The sequence below is a fragment of the Misgurnus anguillicaudatus genome, chromosome 17 (assembly GCF_027580225.2).
Source record: "Misgurnus anguillicaudatus chromosome 17, ASM2758022v2, whole genome shotgun sequence".
NCBI lineage: Eukaryota > Metazoa > Chordata > Actinopteri > Cypriniformes > Cobitidae > Misgurnus > Misgurnus anguillicaudatus.
This window is the reverse complement of record NC_073353.2, coordinates 7,518,759-7,544,235: the sequence shown is the minus strand read 5'-3', so window position 1 is coordinate 7,544,235 and position 25,477 is coordinate 7,518,759. Positions and strand designations below refer to the sequence as shown.

Genomic DNA, 25,477 nt, shown 5'->3' with positions numbered 1-25,477 from the left:
ATGTCATTTTGAAAAGTATTAAGATCATGTTGTCACTTCCTGTTGTGGTTAGGTCCATGGTATTTGTAGTTCTTTTACAGATGCCATGCCCTGTTTGTTTTCAGATGTGTCACATTTATCATGATGATCATGTGTATATTTATGTATACAAATATTTCCCAGCATTGCCTGTTTTCCTTCTTGTTTATAATTTGTGTGCTATGCTTTTTCATGCAATTACCTTGTGATTATCTATGGAACTACCCTGACAAACTACCCATGCAGTCAGCCGCTTCGCCTGATGTTTAGTGCAGTATGTGATAGTGGCACTTCAGTAAAAACGAATTGTGGCTGATATCATGTATGCTTTAGAATAAATTGAATTAACACCTCAGCATCCAATAAGAGCAATGATTCAAAAATATATAGTCTAAGTATATAGAGACAACCAAACATGCTTACATGCAATAGAATTCTATGTATGCACATTTTCCTCTGAAATTATTTGCTATAAAAAACACACATAACCTTACAGGTTAAGCAACTGTTTATTTTCTAAACATATTCAGAAAAGCTCATCAAAAACTTATACCACTGATCTCTAAAGCTGCTTTTGTATATGCTAGATATAGGACATATCTAATTACTGCACAAAAATAGACTTTATATTTCACACAAAAATAGTATACAACACAAAATACAACAAATAATCTTTCGTAAGTCAAGATACAATATAAGACATCCTTTATACCCAGTGATGCTGAACACATGAAATACACACCTACATTCATTAGTGTTTACCTAAAGACATAATCATAAATAAGATGCACTTACATGTTAAACAAACACTTAAATGTTACACAGAATAAGGTTAGAGAAATATTTGATTGTGGACCCGCATGACTTTACTGTACGACTGTAACACTGTATGAAAATCAGGCAGACTGTAGTGTTGTACGACTCTAACACTGAACGACTGTAACACTGTATGAAAATCAGAAAGACTGTAAGTCGGGCATGTCTGTAACACTATGAAATTAAGGCAAACTGTAGTATTATACGACTGAAACAGTGTATGGCAATCTGATTGATTGTAGTGTTGTATGACTGTAACACTGTATAAAAATCTCACTGACTGTATTGTTGTATGACTGAAACATGCTATGCAATTCAGGCTGACTGTATTGTTGTATGACTGTAACACTGTGTGAAACTCTGACTGACTGTATTGTTGTATGACCGTAACAATTCATGAAAATCTGACTGACTGTATTGTTGTGTGACTGTAACACTGTGTGAAACTCTGACTGACTGTATTGTTGTATGACCGTAACACCGTGTGACAATCATTCAGACTGTAGTGTTGTTTGACTGTAACACTGTGTGACAATCTGTCCGACTGCAGTGTTGTATGACTAACACTGCATGAACATCTGGCTGACTGTTTTGTTGTATGACTGTAACACTGTGTGACAATCATTCAGACTGCAGTGTTGTATGACTAACACTGCATGAACATCTGGCTGACTGTTTTGTTGTATGACTGTAACACTGTGTGACAATCATTCAGACTGTAGTGTTGTTTGACTGTAACACTGTGTGAAAATGTGTCCGTCTGTAGTGTTGTATGACTGTAACACTGTATGAAAATCTCACTGACTGTATTGTTGTATGACCGTAACACAGTGTGACAATCATTCAGACTGTAGTGTTGTTTGACTTTAACACTGTGTGAAAATCTGTCCGACTGCATTGTTGTATGACTGTAACACTGCATGAAAATCTCACTGACTGTATTGTTGTATGACTGTAACACTGTATGAAAATATCACTGACTGTATTGTTGTATGACTGTAACACTGCATGAATATCTGGCTGACTGTATTGTTGTATGACTGTAACACTGTGTGAAAATCTGACTGACTGTATTGTTGTATGACTGTAACACTGTATGAAAATCTCACTGACTGTATTGTTGTATGACTGTAACACTGCTTGAAAATCTGACTGATTGTAGTGATGTATGACTGTAACACTGTATAAAAATCTCACTGACTGAAGTGTTGTATGACTGAAACATGGTATGCAATTCAGGCTGACTGTAGTGTTGTATGACTGTAACACTGTGTGAAACTCTGACTGACTGTATTGTTGTATGACCGTAACACCGTGTGACAATCATTCAGACTGTAGTGTTGTTTGACTGTAACACTGTGTGACAATCTGTCTGACTGCAGTGTTGTATGACTGTAACACTGTGTGAAAATCTGACTGACTGTATTGTTGTATGACTGTAACACTGTGTGAAAATCTGACTGACTGTATTGTTGTATGACTGTAACACTGTGTGAAAATCTGACTGACTGTATTGTTGTATGACCGTAACACCGTGTGACAATCATTCAGACTGTAGTGTTGTTTGACTGTAACACTGTGTGACAATCTGTTCGACTGCAGTGTTGTATGACTGTAACACTGCATGAAAATCTGACTGACTGTATTGTTGTATGACCGTAACACCGTGTGACAATCATTCAGACTGTAGTGTTGTTTGACTGTAACACTGCATGAAAATCTGGCTGACTGTTTTGTTGTATGACTGTAACACTGTGTGAAACTGTGTCCGTCTGTAGTGTTGTATGACTGTAACAATTCATGAAAATCTGACTGACTGTATTGTTGTATGACTGTAACACTGTGTGAAAATCTGACTGACTGTATTGTTGTATGACCGTAACACCGTGTGACAATCATTCAGACTGTAGTGTTGTTTGACTGTAACACTGCGTGACAATCTGTCTGACTGCAGTGTTGTATGACTGTAACACTGTATGAAAATCTGACTGACTGTATTGTTGTATGACTGTAACACTGTGTGAAAATCTGACTGACTGTATTGTTGTATGACTGTAACACTTTGTGAAAATCTGACTGACTGTATTGTTGTATGACCGTAACACCGTGTGACAATCATTCAGACTGTAGTGTTGTTTGACTGTAACACTGTGTGACAATCTGTCCGACTGCAGTGTTGTATGACTGTAACACTGCATGAAAATCTCACTGACTGTATTGTTGTATGACTGTAACACTGTATGAAAATCTCACTGACTGTATTGTTGTATGACTGTAACACTGCATGAATATCTGGCTGACTGTATTGTTGTATGACCGTAACACTGTATGAAAATCTCACTGACTGTATTGTTGTATGACTGTAACACTGCATGAAAATCTGACTGATTGTAGTGATGTATGACTGTAACACTGTATAAAAATCTCACTGACTGAAGTGTTGTATGACTGAAACATGGTATGCAATTCAGGCTGACTGTAGTGTTGTATGACTGTAACACTGTGAGAAAATCTGAAAGATTGTATAGTTGTATGACTGAAACACTGTATGAAAACCATACAGACTGTAGTGTTGTACGACTGCAACACTGTATGGAAATCTGACTGACTGTAGTTTTGTATGACTATAACACTGTATGAAAAAAATACATACTGTCGCATTGTAAGACTGTACCACTGAGTGAAAATCTGACTGACTGTACTGTTGTATGACTGAAACACTGTGAGAAAATCATTGTTTTATGACTGTAACACTTTGTGAAAATCTGACTGACTGTAGTGTTGTATAACTGTCACATTGTACAAGTGTAACAGGGTATGAAATTCAGGCTGACTGTAGTTTGTATGACTGTAACACTGTGTCATACAACTGTATGACTATCAAACTCTATGCATTGTACGATAAAATACATATACAATCTTATGTAGTGAATCATATGTATTTTGAAAATATTATTGCTCTTTAACAGATATATTCTATACCAATAACGAGAAAACATCAAAAGATCACCTTACATCACAATAATGTGTTACTTGTTTCCTGTCTGTGAATTGCCAGTATATTGGCCTTCTGTGCTCCAGGTGGCTGCTTGCTCATTTTATCTGCACCATGTGAAGTTCACGATCATTCCCGCAGCAGAAACTATGCATCTCTACTCGCATACATTCTTGTAGTCTGGGCTAACATCTCCCTCGTCAATCAGTACATCTGTGTTTATAAAGGTTCCTGCAAGAGAACTTCCATGTCTTGGTTTAACAGGAGCCAGTTCAGAAAGATTAATGTTGTCATTAACAACCAGGGTCGTCTTGTCCATCGTTTCTTTGCTGTGCTTAGAAACCACCGCGTCCAGGAAGTCGTACTTAGGGGACAGAGTTCCACTCTCAAACAGATATTTGGCCAAATGTGAAAAAGCCGCATTGCTCAATAGTGAAGCCAGCATAGAGACTGTCTTATAAGGAAATCTCTGTTCAATAAAGTGCTCCACTTCCTTAGTGAGATTGTGAACCTTCTCAGTGGACCGCCAGCCTGGGTAGTAGATAAAAGGGGGGAGTCTGAGGTAGGGCTCCCCCCCACCGATCCGCAACAGTAGTCCAAAGATGTAACCGGCAATGGAGCCATACGTGTTGGTACCCTTGACGAACAGCACACAGAGAAGCTGGGGGAAAATAATGATGTACACCAGGTCTGAGCTTAAATACCATAGACCATACACAGAACCTGTCAGAAGAGCCATAGCTGTTGCTAAACCCCCAAACACAAAGATGGTGATCCTCATGACCCAAACTATTTCTGTGTCCGAGGCCTGCAAAGAGACACAAACAAGCAATGAAGGGACTGAAAACGGTTCAATAACATCTACTACAACACATTCTTACTTCCCAAGGCATCAAAATCTGAAGCATGTTCAAATGCCTTCAGAGTCTGTATGAAGACGCGAAGAGTGCCCCCATGCGTCACTATATCGACGAAATGGGAACTCTGTTGCTTTAATGCTAATCCCTCAGCACCGGATATAGACGAAAGCGACAATGGTAAAAAATTTGGAACAAAAATTGAGTAGTTACCGTCCAGAAGCAGCATGATCCTGCCGATCGTCGCATAACGTGACGGCATTACCTTCTAGGATTCCCTTTCGTCTATATCCGATGCTGAGGGATTACCATGAAAGCAACAGAGTTCCCATTTCGGCGATTTAGTGACGCATAGGGGCACCCTTCGCGTCTTCATACTGACGCTGGAGGCGTTTGAACATGCTTCAGATTTTGACGCCTTGGGGAGTGAGAATGGGTTGTCTACTAACTGTAAACGACACTACATGGTACAATGCTAAACAGCTACCAACTTGAATGGACCAGATCATGAATGTGCCAGTCTAATAAAATCTGATTAGTATGGCCAGTAACTGTAACCGTTGTGTGTTTTGATGGAATTGTACAGTTCCAACTGGTTTTTAAAGGGAATGGGATATGAAACTCTGATTGGTTTATTGCATGTTATGCCCCAAACACACCCATTACTCATTAAGAGAATGGGTAAAACCCTTTTGCCCCATTTGCGTTAACCGTTTTTTTCTGTCATTAAACTAGCAAAAGTGGATCATAAGTGCACCCTAAGTGCACCTGCGCCATACTTAGTTTGTTAAAATAGGGCCCATAATATTTTGTCCAAAAATACTCTTGTTCAAAAAACTGTTGAATCAAATCAATATTGCACTCACAGGTGTGATGTTAGACTGTAAATTAATGGCTGTCATCACCTGTATGCTGCTTTCGGATCATCTATGCAGCCGTATACAGTAACAGCACTTCTTCTCATGTGATACTGCTCTATTAACTTACACCCTACTGAAAAATCCAGCAAAGACCAGCATTAACTGGTAGCTGGTTTTAGCTGGTTTAAGGTGGGAGGAGCTGGTCTAAGCTGGTCCTCCCAGCCTGGCAAAGCTGGTCAAGCTAGTGGATCAGCTGGTCTTCCAGCATGACCAGCTAAGTCCAGCTAGACCAGCTTAAAAAGTGACCAAAACCAGCTTCCTACACCAGAAATACCAGCTAAAACCAAGCTGGAAGACCAGCTAAAACCAGCTCACCAGCTTATGCTGGTCTTAGCTGGATTCTTCAGTAGGGCAGTTAACCGATTTTAACGGTTTTAGTTCTGTTAAGTCAAGATTAGCTTCTTAAGACACTGCAATAATACTGATCTCATAATATTGTGAACTTACTGATTGACGGAAAGCAAGCTGGTAAATGTTTCTGGCAAACATAGAACTAGCAGAAAGAATGGACGAATCTGCAGATGACATCACAGCAGCTGACACCGCCCCTAACCCAAAAAAGGAAACGAAAGAAGGGCAGAGGTGTTGGAGCACGATGGGCAGAATCATGTCGGACTCATCCTTCTCCACCGGAGAAAGTGAACCGTAGGAAGTCTCGTTCCAGTCTGATAACATAAACACAAAACACATTTTAGGTAACCTTTATTTTAATGTGCAAAAATGTTGCTCTTTTAAATCGATCGACCACATTGGATGATGCTAACAGAGACTGTCTGAAGTCTGATCTTCCACCCGTGTGTAATGAGCAGGGTCCTTTTTTTGCATTTTTTAACATGAAAGCTTGTGACAACTGAAAAGAAACATAGGTGCTTCAACACCAACCGCTGTACTGTAAGTTCATCTCTTTCTCTCCTTGGGTTGGCATTGAGGACTGGTTTACAGGTGCATTATCCGGTCACAGTGGTGGGTAAGCCCTTATATTGCAGATTGTTTAAATTTGGTGTGCAGTAGTGTTGGGCTTTAAAAAAAATTATATATACAGTATTTTTTATAAGGACCACACACATTAATTAACATTACTGTAAATGTGCCAGTGTTCGTTAATTGCAGTCCTTTTGTAAGTACTCCTTACTCTTTTCAAAAGTTTCTCTTTACTGACTATTACCCCCTGTCAGCAGATCAGTTTATGAAATTAAATAGAAACTTCACAGCATATTTGGAGCATTTTGCTCTCATATTTCTCCAATGTCATACGGCAATTGGTCTGCACAGCTCCACGGTCCAACAAAGTCCTAACAGGGATCATAAAGTGAAGTGTGAGCACAAACTGCGAGGATAATTGTGGTCGTGTACAGTTCAGTAGAGTAAAGTACAATGTGAGTGTGGTCATGTGGCAGCAGAGCTCTGGACTATTGATTTTCAGTAACCCTGAGCTCTTTAAAGAGCACCAATTATCCGATTCATGATTTTACATTACGTTTCCTCTCAGCTTAAATTTGACGTTAAAGATTATCCATCTCATACGGGTAGGGTTGGAAGTAGGGATGTGTTCAAAATATTGATTCTGATGCACTTTTAAAGGTAGCGTGATGAATCGCAGTTGATCAGTAATCCTATGGAAAGGACAAATGTGACCCATGGAGTACAAATATGGAAAGGTAGCAGGGTATACTTGACTTTCAATGTCCGTCTCAGGCATGTGATGAATTTAGTATGAAAGCACAGATATATTAACTAAACTGCTGCAAAAGGCGAGTCATGAAGTTAAAGTAGTGTTGCACAAAAAAGACTGCACGTCGTCTTAAAAGCAATCTATACTAAACCTACTGCGCGCATTTAAAATCAATAAAGCGTGCGCTGCTTTATTATAGCTGCTCTCATATAATACAGTAACACATTTGGGAAGAAAGATGACAAAGAGCTGCAGTTGAAAAATGTGTGTCTAGGAGAAGGGATATAGAGCTACTTTAAACTATACAGCTGTCATATTAAGGGCAGGGTAACTGATTTGATCCAGAAACATTTTTAGTTCTGCTGGTTTCAAAGTCTCCTCACACCCTGATAGCAATCACTATGTTAAAGTCTTTAAATGTATTTGTATAAATTAGGGCTGTCAAAATAAATGCGTTAATAATGCGTTTAAGCTAATCAATTTTAACGGCACTAATTTTATTAACGGGCAATTATAATTTAGAACAGATAAAAATGTGCAACTAATTTGCAAATAATCACGAGTTACCTCATGACAATCATGCGATTAATCTAAATTAAACATTTTAATCGGTTGACAGCCCTAGTATAAATATCATAAATCATGTGTGAAAGGAGTAGGACCAAAAAATGTTGAACTTGGACCGTATGCAATAATTGGACGCATGCAATTTTTGGTAATCTTCTGTGAACGTGTTTTGAATGCCACTGTGCACCCTATTCACACAGACATCATACGTCATCAGCTTGTTCACATCCGCTCTGGAAACAGAGGCAAACAAACTTTCCTGCTGAACTGACAACCTGCACAGAAGCCACAAAACAAAATACATTTGTTGAAACAACGTCAAAAAGCTTCTGATTTCTATAAAGAAATAGTATTTATTTTGACTGCATGTTTATACATATACCCATAGATTAGGGATGGGACGATTACCGGTTATACGATTAACCACGATAAAATGTCCTGACGGTTAGTATTATCGTTTAAAATTGAATTATCATTACAACCGTGTTTGATTACCGTGATTTTTAAAAATCGCGGTAAATCCTGTCCAGGCAGAATCAGTTTGACGCAAACGCGCACATGCAACACAGTTTTTTGCACAAGGCGGCATTTAAGGGATAATGTATTGTATTCATTTACGGTAAACTTATTAGATAGATTTATTTACCACAGAAATAATTTCAGGGACATGAAATATTAAATTGTGATTTTTAAAAATAAAACTTGTTCAAATGTTTTCAATGTGTGTATCAGTTCTTTTTGAACATTTCCATTTGATTTTAACAAAACCATGATAATATTTATAACCATGATAACTTTGGTCACTATAATCATGATATGAAAATTCAATACTCTCCCATCCGTACTATAGGTAAAGAAAAATTATATGAGAGAAGAATATAATGCCTAGAGCAGGGGTCTCCAACACGTTGCACGTCTTAATTGCAGGTAGCTCGCTCGCGGGTTTATTATTTATTTATTTTCTGTGGTTATGGCGCATTTGGATGTCTGGTTAGTGTTACAAGCACCTGTGGTAGTAAAGACTGCGCCGCGGCAACCGGACGATCCACGCAACGCTGTGAAGCACGCGCCGCAGCAACCGGACGATCTCCGCAACACCGTGAAGCCCGCGCCGCGGCAACCGGACGATCCGCGCAACGCTGTGAAGCTCGCGCCGTGGCAACCGAACGATCCGCGCACATCTCGAGTCGAGGCACTATGGCTAAAATGGATGCCGTCATTTTCGGAATATTTTTAATAAAACGAAAATAAAGTCGTCGTCACAGGTTCAATGGGTTATCATCTCATATTTAAACATCAAATGTCAAGAGATACCAGAGAGCCATACGTGACATACATGCACATCCCAATTATGAATCCAAAAGCAGTAAATACTCTATGTTTGGATCATCTTTCTAAATCTGATCTTTAATAATTGATTTTTTTATTCAAAATGTGGTATTTTTAGACGAATCCTACAAGAGGTGATAAAAAAGTATAAAGACATCATGAAAGTTTTTGTTGTTGTTGTATGATGTGTTCTTTCATTTGATGTATCGTATGTTTATGTTTAAAGAAAAGCATTTTCTGTAAGGTATTACAATTTTGTGAAAAATAAAAAAATGCTTGCACTGGCTGGCAACTTAAAAAAAAAATGCTGTCAGGAAAGAGTTCAAATCACAGTGAGTTAATAGACCGGTGTCTATTAACTCATTAATTTAGGTATAACGTGACACAAGTAGCTCTCTACCACTTTTATTTTTTAGAAAGTAGCTCTGGAGACCCCTGGCCTAGAGAGTAAGGCATAATCTTTGTAAAACTGCTTTGAGTTAAGTACTGTAGCTCTGAGATTTTATGTCTTTCTTATGAGTTCCCCTAAAAGCTAATAAATTAATGGCAAAAACACAACTATTACAACACTGCTTATTCAATGCACAATCAACAGATAATAATGTTTCTAAATTCTGAACAAAAATGTAATTTAAAATCGTCCCGTATAGTGGCCTTGTATCAGGATAATTATCGTTGTTGGCGATACAGAGCCCTAATCGGAAATTGTTTGAGCAAAATCACCATCACATCCATCTTTCTTGGTGTTTGTCTTTAAGCACTACATCTTTCCATGAGCCCTGTTAATGTCAAGCAAGGCCCACAGTTCCCTCTCTGAGAGCTTGATACTGTATTTCTTACAGATGTCATCATGGCACGTCCTTATTGCCAGCCTTTTGTCCAGATATTAATTTTGATTTGCCATAATGTAAACAGTGGTTAGATGTTATGGTCCTATTCCATGCCTTTCTGTTGTCGGTCTCAGACTACGTTTACATAACACTAGTGCATTTACATTGTTCAAATTTACTTGCTGCAGATCCTTTTTTAGTTTAGTTTGAATAGGGGTTGCGGTGTTAGTGCTTATTCACTCAAATATACATTTAAAAAATGTAGGGGAGAGCGGGGCACAACCTATGCTTTTTGACTTTGGCACTATCATTCAAAAAATATTTAAGTTAGATTAATCATTTTTTTGACACAATCAACACACACATCTCTGCTACAAATGAACACTTAAAGTTTGTTTGTGTGACCTGCCATTATCGTACAAATACACCAAAAGTGACAGGAGTTACAACTTACCCCATAGGTGGGGTTAATTGTAACAAACAGAGGGTTTGTTGTAACACCTGCTAGAAAATTAATTCAATAAAATTCTGTCTATATACTAAAGGTGGATATTGTTTATATATCTGTCTTTAATAGACAGATATCCACACATCCATCCATCTATCCTTCATCTAATCATCCTTGTATTATGCAGCAATACATATAAATAGATTTTATTTGAAAGGGCTTCACAATTAAGACAAAAAAAAATCATAATTGTGAGTAATTTCTCCTGATATTGTATTAACTGTTATCATTTTGATGAATAGTATTTACATTGTTTTCATTTCATTATCATTGTATACCTGAGGGTTAATTGTAAGCCCGCTGTGTAAAAATGTTTTCAATCCCAGCTATCAGTTACTAAGAGTTGCTGACATGTTTCAATATGGTGTTATGTTTTAGGTAACAAGACAGTGATTAAAATAATATAAGGTTGGATTTGGTGACTTACACACTCAACTCAGAAATCGAAAAAAACACAAGATGAAGAAATTTACTTTATGCCTCCAAAACACTCTTTGTTCAATCTTAAACAAAACACATCAAACCTTTTCACAAATTCACAGGAGATCTTCTGATAGTAAGAGAAAAACACCAAAAGCACAGATCGCTCGGCCCTGTAGAAATATGTAAAGTAGCAATTAACCCTGCGTTAGTTTGTGCCCCGCTCACCTCTACTCTTAATAACAGTTCAATCTTATTGGTATGGACAATAATTAGCCTGTGCTAAAAATTAAGAAAGAAAGAAAAATATAGTGAAGAAGCAAAACTACTAATTTCCTATTAGTCATTTAGACCTTTTCACTTCTTTTCATAAAAGACAAAACCACCTTTATTTCCCAAAAGAATGGTTACTGATTGGCGCCCAGAATTCCAAACTCTGGCAGCGATATCAATGCCAAACTATTTTTTATTTCTTTGGTTTCTACAGTCTCTGGATGAATAGAACAAATGGACCTTTAACATTTCCTACACAGTCATTTAGAGAAAAGAACAAGCCGATGAGCAGACCAAATTGTTTAACAATTTCGACAAACTCCAGAAAAAAAGGCTGAAATGATTAAAAGTGCTACACTATAAACATTGGTCTGCTTCATTTCAAAATATTTTTGAGGGAGTTTCACTTACCAAATTAAAGGACAAGTTCGGTATTTTACACTTAAAGCCCTGTTTTCAGATTGTTTATGATGAAATAGAACGGTTTTAACAGAAAATTTGTTTCACCTCCCACCTCTACAATGTGTGTTTAGGTGCACAGAAACAATCCTTCCTAAAATGCATTAAACTTTCGTTTACAAAGACGTGAAACTCACCGAGTGGTCAGGGGGGTTCACTGATATGCTCATACAAGAATCGCTGCAAAAGATGCTTTCCAACAGGTGTTTTAGCATTCGTTGTAAACATGTGGACCTATTTTTGCAAACGCCTCACACTCGTATATTCTTCCGTTGAGAGCTTGAATAATAGACACTCCAGCCCAGTTGGTGGCGATAATCCGCCTTTGCCAATTGCAAGAATACAAACAAAGTTCCCGGCGCAGAGTAATACTGTACCTCACAGCACATCTAATACAAGTCAATGGAGTTGGACAAAAACTACGATAAAACAGCTGTTGGAAAGCATCTTGTGCAGCGATTTTTGTGTGAGAATATCAGTGAACACCTCTGACCACTCGGTGAGTTTCACGTCTTTGTAAACGAAAGTTTAGTGCATTTTGGGAGGGATTGTTCCGGTGCACCTATCAACCCATTGTAGAGGTGGGAGGTGATACAGCAAACACCCGAAAATTCTCGGGGCAGCCGCATATGTTGAAATTTCAGTCAAAACCGTTCTATTTCATCTTAAACACTCTGAAAAAAGGGCTTTAAGTGTAAAATACCAAACTTGTCCTTTAAGATCTTTAATGTCTGGCCTTGTAACGCAAAGATGTGTGTGCTCTCACTACTCACTGGATCAGATAAATGCTGAAGATAAAGTCGTGTATTACCATATATTGGCATTTATGACCCTTTCACTTCACCAATATTGTCTGTGTGAGCAGACTTTAAGAATCCAACGGAATATCACCTTATGGTGACCTAAAGGGATCCGGGCCATTTGGTTAATCTAAGGCTCAGTCACAATGTAAATGCATCTTTCAACCTTTAAACTATTCAGTATCAAGCCTTGAAAAGCATCTTATTGAAAACATTGCACATAATTTAACAGTACAGTCCAGAGTATATTTCATCTCATGTGTGATGTGTTTGTAAACATCTTCTGGTTATTTGAGACGTTCTGTGATCAACTACGTTAATGAAGCCCCTGTAGATTCTGTCATATCCACAGCTTCTGAAATATAAATGACAGCAACCATCTGGAGTCACCGGCATGCATGAGGTGTGTGTCTGTGTGTGTGTTTGGCCTGTGAAATCCCCCGTCACAGGAAACTGAATATATTCCCTTATTTTTTTGAAAATGAGGCTGGTTGTTAAAGAGACTCGTGTCTCAATCAAAGGCGGCATTTGAGGAAGTAGTCTATAAACTAAATGTTTTTACGTCACTTTAAATAAAAGCATCTCCTAAATGAATAAATGTAATGGTGGACACAAACATCTTCTGACTTTGACTGTTACCTGTTGAAGCTCCTATTGCTCCGATCAGGACAGACGGGACCGCCATGACAAGACAGCCAAAAGCAGCCAGGAAGGAGAGGATTTGAGCGTAACTGGCTGAAGAAGCAGAGAGAACCCGCTGAAAATACACCTGCCAGGGAATCCCACCCAACATCTGAAATAAACAATAAACATTAGTGTACAAGCTAACTTTTTTTATACATACATTCATAAAGAATTCCAACAACACAGAATTCCTAATACATTCTTATCTTATTCTTATTTGTACCAATTGCAATAACTTCATATGACCACACAGAATTACAGAGTATGAAACCATATACTTTGAAAACTGCAGACATCAGGTTGTGGGTTTTATACTTTGTTCATGTTGCTTATATTGGCGGTGTCCGAAAGCAGTTAAATAATGCCTTCGGAGGACACATTCCAAGGTAGGAAGACATCAAAGTGCGTCTGCGTCTGTTTCACTCCATGTCTCCTGATACCTTCTTCTGATGGAATTTTGAAGGCAGCATAGATGTATGCCTTTAATATCCCACAAGGCGGGAAGGAGCTTTCAGTCAAAACATAATTATTATGTTGACTTGAGAAACATACTGTTGTTGCAATTAAACTTTTCATTATTCCGCTTCTATTTTTTCTGCGCTACAAAATTTCGAACTCCTCCTAGAGCTTTCAAGCTACAGCCACCAAACTTTGCACAAACCTTCAGTCTGATCTGCAGAGGTGTGCTATATCTTTTGTAAGGGATTAGATTTACGAAATTCCGCAAATTCCAATAAAAATGGGGATCAAAATTTCCAAAATCCCCATTGACTTAACATTGTGACAAACTTTCCCCAAATTTCCCCATAGACTTATAATGGGAAGGTAATGCCCATAGACTGCCATTATAAACGGTCCATATGAATAGAGACATGGGGGTGGGCTCATTTTACTCAGGAAGCCAATCAGTATTTCAGGATCATCCCAGAGTAATCAAGACACGCCCCTAACAACCATTTTGGGCACCCTAGCAACATATTCCATAGGCTGCCATTATAAAATGCCATAATGAATATCTTTGCAGCACAGTGTCATAGAGACATGGGGGTGGGCTCATTTTATTCAAGCATCCAATCAGTCTCACAGGATTCTTACAGATATATTAAGCCACCCTCCTAGCAACCAAATATGAGCACCCTAGCAACCGAATAAACATAGCCTTATATCTCTGCATCTAAACAATGCAGAGACATGGGGGTGGGTCTTTGGGTCATGTTAGCTGTATGCTAGCTTCATGCTAACTTCATGCTAAATCATGCTAGCTTCACGCTATTTTTTTGCTATATCATGTAGATTCATTCTAAATCATGCTACATTCAGTATAAATCATGCCAGCTTCATGTTAGCTTCATTCTAACTCATGTTAGCTTCATGCTTAATCATGTAAGTTTCATGCTAAATCATGTTAGCTTCATGCTAAATCATTTTTACAGCAAGGTAGACTACCAAACTAAACTTATTTTAAGTTTCTGTCAATCTGTTTTAAACTTTCAGGACAGGCTTTGTCAAGCCAACATAAAGTATGTCTACAAAGCTTTCTATCTTGCAGTTATATGTGTGTTGATCATGGATGGGTTTTACAGAAATCCAGACAACATGACCTGAGGACAACTTCAAACCTTCTTCTTTGAGACTACCCGATGAAGCCAGCATGAAGATGGGATGCTAAGATGGAATACATTTCCCATTTAATTGCACCTGGCTAAATAAATGTCTAAAATCACAGCTCTCCTGTGATGATCCTGAAGGGAACTTTGCTGACTTTGTTGAGAGGACATTGTTTTCGAGTGCCTCCCCATTCCAGGGGAAGTGGAAGGCAACCCTTCCTTTAAATTTTTTTTGAAGGGCTATGTGCCTCAAGCACTAGTGGATGTGGAGCTTAGTCTGCCATCAGCTGTATGGCACCAATCCTGTCAGCTCCAGAGGCGTTTCTAGAGGCAGATGAGAGTGTAGCAGTGGCAGATGAGATGAGAGTGTAGCAGTGCCCGTCGAGGAGGACAAGACCCATGAGGTTCTTGTTATGTTCATAGCGGCCATCCTTGACTTTCTTGTGCCCCCTTTGCTTCCTGCTATGGTCAGCCCAGCTGTCCCTGAGTTCTCTGTGCCCTGGTCTTCTCTTCCTCTGCCAGCAAGCCCTTGTTAATGGATACACCTCTGGGGTTTTCTTGTTCTTGGTCCCTGGTCTACCCTGGCCTCCAGCTCTGCCTTGGTAACCATCACTACTAGTCCATCCTTGGTCTCCGGCTCCACCCTGGACTCCAGCTATTCCAGGGCCAGGGTGCTGTGTATGACGCTTGTGTCCTGCTCCTAAATCACCTAGGGTGGCCATTCGTGCCAGCTCCGCCGGACACGTCCCAAACATGTTTTCGGGTTCGTTCTCCGGAAGTCGCGTTGGTCGACCGCATAGGTCATCAAGGTTTAATATTTCGGGTTTAATTTCAGAAAACCAACCGTTACGTTTCAAGGTAAGAATTAAACTACAATGATTGTATGTCTTAAAAGAAATAAATCTTAATTTTCTAATGTATTTTAACTGAAATGTGAGAACCTCGATGACGTATGCGTTCGAGCAACGCGACTTCCGGAAGACGAACCCGAAAACATGTTCGGGACGTGTCCGGCGGAACTGGCACGAATGGCCACCCTAAAATCACCACGTTTTATTTTGTGCCACCATACTTCCTCGTGTAACTACTCCTGTAACAGTCTTTAAATAGGGAAAACCTGGAAGTGTTTGGTGGCGTCTAAATTCATCCCTGTTTGGATCCTCAGGAATGAATGTGGCTAGGCTAAATGCTAACACATTCACAACGCGCTGTACAAAGATGAAGTGCACGGCACGCATTGAAAAAAGACAGGTATGTATTAATTAGTCTAAGTTGAGGTAAGAACATAGTAAAATATTGAAAAATGGTAATGCTGCTTTGCAACAAAACAAAATTGTGAAAACTTGAATGGATTTAAAACTAAAGGGACTTTTAATAGAAAACTTTTTAAAAAATTAACCTGGCATAGAAGAAAAAAATGGATTTAGTTTGAAAAATTGATTTAGATTTTTTTTTCTTTATATAACAATTTACAATTACAAATAAATCTTTCAAACGAGAATCTGTGGCACTGGCGTCTTTAAACACCTGGAAACAGATTGCTGACAGAGAGACTACAAGTATTAAACTACAAGACTTTGTGGTTTCTATTTAAAATAATACATGTTGTGTTTCAGTGCCTAGAAATCGAATCAGATAAGTGAATGTGACTGCAGACTCTGTTTGTTATGGTTTTACGTAGCGATTCGGTTCGGTTTTTACAGACTTACGAGAAGACAGAAGTTATCCGCCCACATCCAGGCGTCAGATGGATTGATCTCTCCCAGCCAGGGTGACTGAAACACTCTGTTTACTGCGGTAACACTGATGTCTGACACAGCAGGATTGGACAGGGCAAACGGCACACTCAACCACTAAATAAAGAGACATCAGGAAACAATCAAGAAACTGTGTCATCAGGAGAACGAGAGAAGACATCTGAAGTGTGTGTGTGTGTGATGTAGATCTATAAACATCCTATTTTTGTGCTTTTTCTATGTAGACATACAGTAGTACACTAAGAAGACAGTGTTATTCACTCTGTTTGGTTTCTCATATTTTTAACATATAAATTAAGACATTAAATCTGCAGATACAGATTCTGCCATTAAGTGAACTGGGTTTGGTTCTGTTAATGTGAATACCCTAACATTAATTAACAATTTATAATCCAGACATGATATCGCTGTGTGTCGCTCGTCTCTTTCAATGAGGCGTTTCTAAATTTGCTTGTCATACACAAATGAGTACCATGCCAATAACTGACGAGAGAAGGATGACGTGAACTCCACTGCTTCGTTTTCATTGGTAGTCGCTCCCGAAATTCGCTCGACATTTGCATAAAGTTAAACTTTTCTTAATTTTTCTCGCGTCGCTGGACACGCCCATAGAGACAGAGCGCAGTTATGCAAATTTGAAAACCACGCCCACCAGGGGGGGGAAAGCCATCCAACCGTCTCCATTGACTTTGTATTGCGAGAAGCCGCTTCCTTGTCATTTCTGGCTTATAACAAAAAACAGAATAATGCCTAAAAGCTGCTGTGTGACAATATGTACAGCTAACAAGCCAAAGAACCCAGAAATAAGTTTTTATAAGCTGTCGAGCTGTAAAACCCAGTCTTTAAGGAGAATAAAGTGGATCGCCGACTACGTTTCTCCCTATTGGACGCAGTTTTACTAATAGAAGTACTATGAAAAGTTGCCTGTATCCATTTCTGTGTCTTTAAACGCTCGTTTTTTGGGGTCGACAGCTTATAAAAACTTATTTACAGATTAAACTTAAAAACAGATTAATACCTAAAAGCTGCTGTGTGACAAGGTGTACATCTAAAAACCCAAAAAAAAACAAATACGTTTTTATAAGCTTTCAACTTAAAAAAAACGAGCGTTTAAAGACACAGAAATGGAAACAGGCAACTTTTCATAGTACTCCTATTAGTAAAACTGCTCCAATAAAGGGAAACGTAGTCGGCGATCCACTTTATTCTCCTTAAAGACTGGGTTTTACGGCTCGACAACTTATAAAAACTTATTTCTGGGTTCTTTGGCTTGTTAGCTGTACATATTGTCACACAGCAGCTTTTAGGCATTATTCCATTTTTTGTTATTAGCCAGAAATGACAAGGAGGCGGCTTCTCGCAATACAAAGTCAATGGAGACGGTTGGATTGCTTTCCCCCCGGTGGGCGTGGTTTTCAGGTTATGACGCGCTGCGCTCTGTCTCTATACGGTCGCCAACGGTCACTTTCGCTCGTGCCGCCGGAAGTCGCTTGGTTTCCATTGAAATGAATGAGATCGCGTCGCTCTGCTACTGCTGGTCACTGGCTGTCTGAATGGGGGCGCGCGATCAGCGGAGCGTTGCGGACCAAAGCGTCACCTTCCAGAGAGTGCGCGAGAGCTGATGGATTTGCAAATGCATACGAGGACGCAGTCTGAGCGCATGCACACTTAGGTTAAGATAAAACAATGAAGAGATATAAATTGCGTGCACACTCTCAGGGCAAGAGCGGAGAGAAATTCAGCGCATACCTGAATGCACACGAATGCCCTGTCCCAATATTCACACTAAGCCCTATAAGGTCTTCCTCGAAGTGGACACTTGTTGAAAGTGCACTTAGCAGAGTAAGTGCGTAAGGGCCCGAAGCGGAGAAGAGCAGAATTGGGACAGTTTGGCACACGTCACTATCTACGTCACTTCTGTCGTGATCTGGGGCTGGATTCACGAAAACATTCTTAAGACAAAAAAATTGGAAAGTAGTTTAGATAAATTATAAGAAAGAATGTTTCTAAGTGCAATTCTCAAACACTTCTTAATATTCTCAAATATTTACATAAGAATATCTTAAATGTTTGTCTTAAGAGAAAAATGACAAGCTTTGAAATGAATTATTCTACCCTGCTCATGAGGTTATCCATCCATTCATCTTTTTACCACCTTGTAATCATTAATGCGATATATACTACAGCTACTGTATGAAGGCGGTGCATTGAGTAAATATCATTCCCTAAAGTAAACTCCCAATCGGTCAAATCGATGTTCTATCTCCCACACGTCCGCATTACAGAGATGGACGCGGAGGGTGGTGAAGTTTGCCCAGGCTTTCGGAGCGTTCGACTCACATGGCGGATCGATTGCTGGTTTGACTCCCGCTCAAAGCGTTTTCCAGCTGTTAGTAATTTCACAATAAATGTACTATAAAGTAAAATTTTAGCTAATATTATCACTAATACTTATGTGTTTTGTGACACAATAACTGAAGTAAGCCATTAAACTCTATTATTTTAGGAGTAAGAAATTCGTTATTAAACTAATCTTTGTGAAGTAAACATTTTAAATGTTTTCCCTCTGAGTTTTGCCGGCGTCCGACCATAGCAACCGTTTTGCTCCCTCATTGGTTAGCTGTTCGAAATGTCAGGATTCTGGGTAATAGCCCATAGCAAAGTGCGGTCTGATGCGCACTTGCGAAAGGGGTGCATTAAGTGCACTTATGATCACCCCTGGAGAGCACCATTAGAGAATCGGGACACCGTACGGTCTTGCACCTGTTAGCGAGAGCGCGCATATGAGGGGCACAAGGGCAGAAGTGCGTATATTGGGACAGGGCCGAAATCAAAGGAAACCCGCCAGCTGAGAGGTTCGCGCATCATTTTAATGTAACAATGATGCCCTCTCGACATTTGTGATTAAAAGTCTTAAATCACTTTTAACAAAAACCACGATCAAGCTTATAAAATACATCTGCATAAACTAGCTGACAGTAAAATGTATGTACATTTCTTGACAGTATTTACTGATGTTGTTAATAAATATTTAAAGTGGTTGTTTATGGGTTTTGTGTTTATCTTTTCAGTTAATATTCTACACCCCTGCTCCACTTTAAATATATTCATTCAAAGTTAATCTATTTATGCCTTACTTACTAGCATGTTTTTTATGCACCTAAATATATGATATGATCTATACTGATATACTTGCTATATACCAGCTAATAAATGTTGTCTTAATTTGGGTAGTCAGACTGCATTTGAAATTCAGTCTGCATCTAATTTAGCTAAACCAAGTAAATCAGCTTGAATTAAAATCATTTTAGGATCCCAAAGTCAAGTTTAATCATATAAAATGTATTTTACCAGCAACAAAATTATGACCAGTAAAAATGCTGAGTGGCTAGTAACTTTGGAAAACAACTAGCCACTTTGGCTGGTGAGCAAAAAAGTTAATGTCAAGCCCTTAATGTAAGTATAAAATGTATAAGAATGTATAAAATATAAATATATTATAAGTATATTTTTGCAGTTGAAAATATATTTCATTTGAACCTTTTTAAAATATGTGTTTACAGGTTTGTAACATATAACGTTTTTCTTCCAATGCGACGTGATATACTCTGTTTTCCATTGAAGATCTCAATGTATGTAAGGGTCTCAAACCACTGCAAAGTAAATTATGTCTGCATTAATGTTAATATCACAATATCACAAATACACATATTAATTTTTATTTATTCATTTAGCTGACGCTTTTATCCAAAGCGACTTACAATGCTATATATGTCAGAGGTCGCACACCTCTGGAGCAACTAGGGGTTAAGTGTCTTGCTTAGGGACAGTGGATTCGAACACCAAAGGAGTGTGTCTTATCCACTGCACCATCACCACCACCACAATTTTTACCATCTGCACTTTGGTTTTGATGTGAAATATTATGTGATGGTCTCTTAAACAATTATTATTATTATACATTGTTTTCTTTTTCATTATAACACATAAATGAGCTTTACACCTAACCTATCAAAGCTAAATATTTAATAATGACCTGTAATGTTATACATTTCATGGGGTCTTAATTTTGGTGTGTACAGTGGTTATTTACATTTATAAGGTTATAGTTGAAGTAAATTTTAGCATGCCACAGTCAACATTAATCAATAAAACATAATTTCCCAACAACAAAATTGTGGCCAGGGAATACGCTGAATGGCTTGTAACGCTGGGCACAGTGGAAGGTGTTTGGATTAAATGATCTTTCTCCCTAATAATACTGCCACAATGGTGCTTTGTGTTACCATATAGATAAGCTGTAAAAATGCCTTGTATTTGTCATAATACATCTGAAATGAAAACTCACCAGGCCCAGAAAAATGCAGAAGAGTTGAACGACATCCGTGTACGCGACAGAGTAAAGTCCACCCACCAGTGTGTAGAAAACAGCTATTAAAGCCGAGACCACCACAGACACGTTGATGTTGATGTCTACGATTACACTCAGTGTAGCACCTACACAACAAATACACAAAACTTATCCTGAACTGAAGCATCGCATACGTTTATGTTTAGTGTTCACAGTGTTTACGTACCCAAGGCTGATAAAATGGCTGCAGACCAGAATATCTCTCCTAGTAATGCAGGTATGAAGAGAAGACCGCCCATTCTCTTCCCATAGAGCTGCTGAAAAGGGTCCAACATGGTCACATAACCTCGAGAGCGCATGGGTTTCGCAAAGAATAGCCCACCTGTCAAAGATGCGACAATATGTGTCAAATGAAATGTTGAGAGGCGTTGTTTATTCTTTTTCATAAAAAGTGTTCAGACATTTTTCTTTTAAAATTTCATGTTTCTGTATATACAGGGAGTGCAGAATTATTAGGCAAGTTGTATTTTTGAGGATTAATTTTATTATTGAACAACAACCATGTTCTCAATGAACCCAAAAAACTCATTAATATCAAAGCTGAATATTTTTGGAAGTAGTTTTAGCTATTATAGGGGGATATCTGTGTGTGCAGGTGACTATTACTGTGCGTAATTATTAGGCAACTTAACAAAAAACAAATATATACCCATTTCAATTATTTATTTTTAGCAGTGAAACCAATATAACATCTCAACATTTACAAATATACATTTCTGACATTCAAAAACCAAACAAAAACAAATCAGTGACCAATATAGCCACCTTTCTTTGCAAGGACACTCAAAAGCCTGCCATCCATGGATTCTGTCAGTGTTTTGATCTGTTCACCATCAACATTGCGTGCAGCAGCAACCACAGCCTCCCAGACACTGTTCAGAGAGGTGTACTCTTTTCCCTCCTTGTAAATCTCACATTTGATGATGGACCACAGGTTCTCAATGGGGTTCAGATCAGGTGAACAAGGAGGCCATATCATTAGATTTTCTTCTTTTATACCCTTTCTTGCCAGCCACGCTGTGGAGTACTTGGACGCATGTGATGGATCATTCTCCTGCATGAAAATCACGCTTTTCTTGAAGGATGCAGACTTTTTCCTGTACCACTGCTTGAAGAAGGTGTCTTCCAGAAACTGGCAGTAGGACTGGGAGTTGAGCTTGACTCCATCCTCAACCCGAAAAGGCCCCACAAGCTCATCTTGGATGATACCAGCCCAAACCAGTACTCCACCTCCACCTTGCTGGCGTCTGAGTCGGACTGGAGCTCTCTGCCCTTTACCAATGCAGCCACGGCCCATCCATCTGGCCCATCAAGACTCACTCTCCGTTCATCAGTCCATAAAACTGCTGCATCCCTCTGCAAGATATCTCACTATTTTTGACTTTTCTGAACCTGTCAAGTCCTTCTTTTGACCCATTTTGCCAAAGGAAAGGAAGTTGCCTAATAATTATGCACACCTCATATAGGGTGTTGATGTCATTAGACCACACCCCTTCTCATTACAGAGATGCACATCACCTAATATGCTTAATTGGTAGTAGGCTTTCCAGCCTATACAGCTTGGAGTAAGACAACATGCATAAAGAGGATGATGTGGTCAAAATACTAATTTGCCTAATAATTCTGCAATCCCTGTATGCTCAGAAGATATTTTGCTGATTTCAAAGCTTGAACAGACAAAACTCTGATATCCATTTAATTGTGTCTTAAATAGCACAATTTCACAGTTAGGACACTGAATTTAAGAACATAAAGTCATCTTACCTACAACCAAACTGAGAGCGTAACCAAACGGAGCCTGAGCCCAAGCCAAACCAGAACCAGGCAGATAAACACACTCGGCTGTGCCGTTTATATAACCACCACCAACCCATGTGGCTGAAATTAAACATCAAACACATTAAACCTCACTCTGTGTGTGTGTGTGTGTGTGTGTGTGTGTGTGTGTGTACCTGGTAATTATCACGTTGTGGGGACCAATTGTCCCCATAAAGATAGGAATACCAGTGTTTTTGTGACCTTGTGGGGACATTTTGATGTCCCCATGAGGAAACATGCTTATAAATCAAACAGAATGATGTTTGTTGAAAAGTATCAGAAAGGTTTCTGTGATGGTTGGGGTTAGGGACTGGGGTAGGTAAGGGGAATAGAATATACAGTTTGTGTGGTATAAAATGCATTACGTCTATGGAATGTCCCCAAAAAACACGGAAACCAGAATGTGTGTGTGTGTGTGTGTGTGTGTGTGTGTGTGTGTGTGTGTGTGTGTGTTTATTATATTGTTATATATGACAAAATGCATACAAATTAAATTTAACTGACTTGTTTTAATGTCATTTATTAAGCATTTAAATGATCTTGCAGTATTTGTACTTTGTTTTATTTTGATATGAGAATAACAGCCTGAAGGTTTATTTCTTCTTTAATTATATATTCATATGCTAATTTAAATTCAAAGCATTCATTTGCGTGTTCGTTTACACTTAAAGTTTTAATTTTAATAATAATAATTTATAGTTATATTAGTTTATTAAGCAGTTGAGGAAATCATTCATTTACATATACCCAGTGCTGGAAATAAAGGCAGTGAATTTGAAGGGGGAGGGGGGCAGAGTTCCAATTTAAAATAAAGAGGATTTTCATGTTTTTCATTTCAACAACCCTGACTACAGAAACTCAGGGGCAATTACCTGGATGTACGCACACACACACACACACACACACACACACACACACACACACACACACACACACACACACACACACACACACACACACACACACACACACACACACACACACACACACACACACACACACACACCAAATTCCTTAGACCTTTAAACTTTATGAACTTGAGATGGTGAGTTTAGATTTGAACTCACCGGTCATTGTAAATGCACCAACAAACAATCCGATGTCTCGACCACCGACCATGATAGATTCACTGCGGTCTGATCCGTGTGACATCCCAGAGTTTTTGTTTTTCCATGCTGCCCAAATTCCCACCATTAAAATCAACAGATAGAAGATGATAATGGCCAGCAGTCCGTCCACATGTATGGCCATTTTCATTCACACCTGCACAAATAACACACGCGCGCGCGCGCACACACACACACACACACACACACACACACACACACGCACAGACGATTTTGTTAAAACGGTATTGACACGGTTGATGGTTCAGTTATCCGTAAAAATATATATTAAAACGTGTAAAATAATTTCCACCTTCTATAATAACAGAAGTTTAAACTCCTGACATCACAGCATTTATTTGATTATCTCATTGATAACAAACGATAACAGTGTAATGTTCTACATTGTTGAGAAACATTTAAACTAATCGAAGAGTGTGAAATTAAAAATGTGTAAGAGAAGAAAAGAAAGAAAGAGAGATAATGTTACCTGCTGACAGTCCTGCGGCCAATCCTGATGTTCAGCTGAAGAAGACTGAGGAAAAAGAGGACTGAAGATCTTCACTGGATATAGGATTTTTGGAGAGCTGCTTTATATCTTTGTGTGTATGAGAACCACTCGATCCCCATGACTTACAGTAAAGGAAAAAAAATAAAACACAGCCGAATAAAGTACTTTGATTTGTTTGAACTAAAAAAACGTAATCCTTGCTTTTATTTCAGTAGCAAAGATATCAAACGTGAACTTGTCGCCACCTGCAGGTCTGAATACTCAGAAATAGCGCGCCCGTGCCATTCCGGAGCGCAGTTGAGACCGTGGTGACAGCGGCATCTATTGGATAACTGAAAACTGCAACCCACCAAATCAAATTCCCACCTAATAGCAACACACAGTTTAAAAGTTAATTCCAAAAGTACTTTCTGTGCTCCACGTTAAGCTATTTATTAACTTTTAATTATTATAAATTTGCTCATTATCAGGGAAAATAAAATGCTGGCTATACCATGCAGTTATTTCAAAGGGTGGAGAGAAGACAGAAGAATGACTCTGAGGCGAATTCAAGTTGTATAAACAACAAGAATATTACAACACTAAAATAAAATATTCAAAACCAAAAAATTTAGAGAGAGAAATAGAGAGATGGAGAGGGACAGAGAGAGAGAAATAGAGAGAGTGAAGGTACCTTAACATGTTTAACTCTGTAATAACACATTTAAACAAAAAGGCTAACAGACAGTTATCAAAAGCACTATGAAAAAGGAGACTTTCGGTAGCCTATCTATGATTGATGTCCATCTTCGATTTTTGACAAGTGGCATGCAGTCATTTCACCCACTTTGGTAGGTGGCGTGGTCACAATTCATGTCGTCTGCAAAAGGACCTCTCTATATTTTTATCCCAAAAATCTTTTATCACTACATTTTTAAGGTGGTTTTATTGTAAGTTTGAAAAAGAAAGAGGAATTTGTCCAAAATTATGTGTATTTTTTAAAATATGACCCAAGTATATAAAAGTGCCCGTAGTCTAAGAATCACCCATACAGTGCATTCCTTCATGGCCCACCAAAGAAAATGTATAACAAATTTGTTCTAAAATGTAACATTTTAATTTGACAAAACATATAGTAAA

General features: G+C 38.6%; 1 protein-coding gene across 1 annotated transcript; it reads right to left on the bottom strand.

Annotated features, from left to right (window-relative positions):
* Window positions 1-508: 508 nt before the first annotated feature.
* LOC129452411 (high-affinity choline transporter 1) lies at window positions 509-24,616 on the bottom strand. Its single transcript, XM_055216249.2, has 9 exons — window positions 24,338-24,616; window positions 23,809-24,004; window positions 22,688-22,801; window positions 21,090-21,245; window positions 20,861-21,009; window positions 16,465-16,608; window positions 13,104-13,257; window positions 6,054-6,271; window positions 509-4,637 (listed from the first exon to the last, which is right to left on the bottom strand). The coding sequence occupies exons 2-9, from the start codon at window positions 23,996-23,998 to the stop codon at window positions 3,987-3,989; spliced, it is 1,776 nt and encodes a 591-aa protein (XP_055072224.2). The 5' UTR covers window positions 23,999-24,004; window positions 24,338-24,616; the 3' UTR covers window positions 509-3,986.
* Window positions 24,617-25,477: the final 861 nt, after the last annotated feature.

Bases quoted from the DNA above. Each gene is read 5' to 3' on its own strand.
- LOC129452411 (XM_055216249.2), bottom strand. From the start codon at position 23,998: ATGAAAATGGCCATACATGTGGACGGACTGCTGGCCATTATCATCTTC. The intron at 21,246-22,687 runs GTAAGATGACTT...CATCTTTGACAG, and splicing joins CGCTCTCAGTTTGGTTGTAG to GTGGGCTATTCTTTGCGAAA. The intron at 6,272-13,103 runs GTAACAGTCAAA...TTATGTTATCAG, and splicing joins AGCAATAGGAGCTTCAACAG to ACTGGAACGAGACTTCCTAC.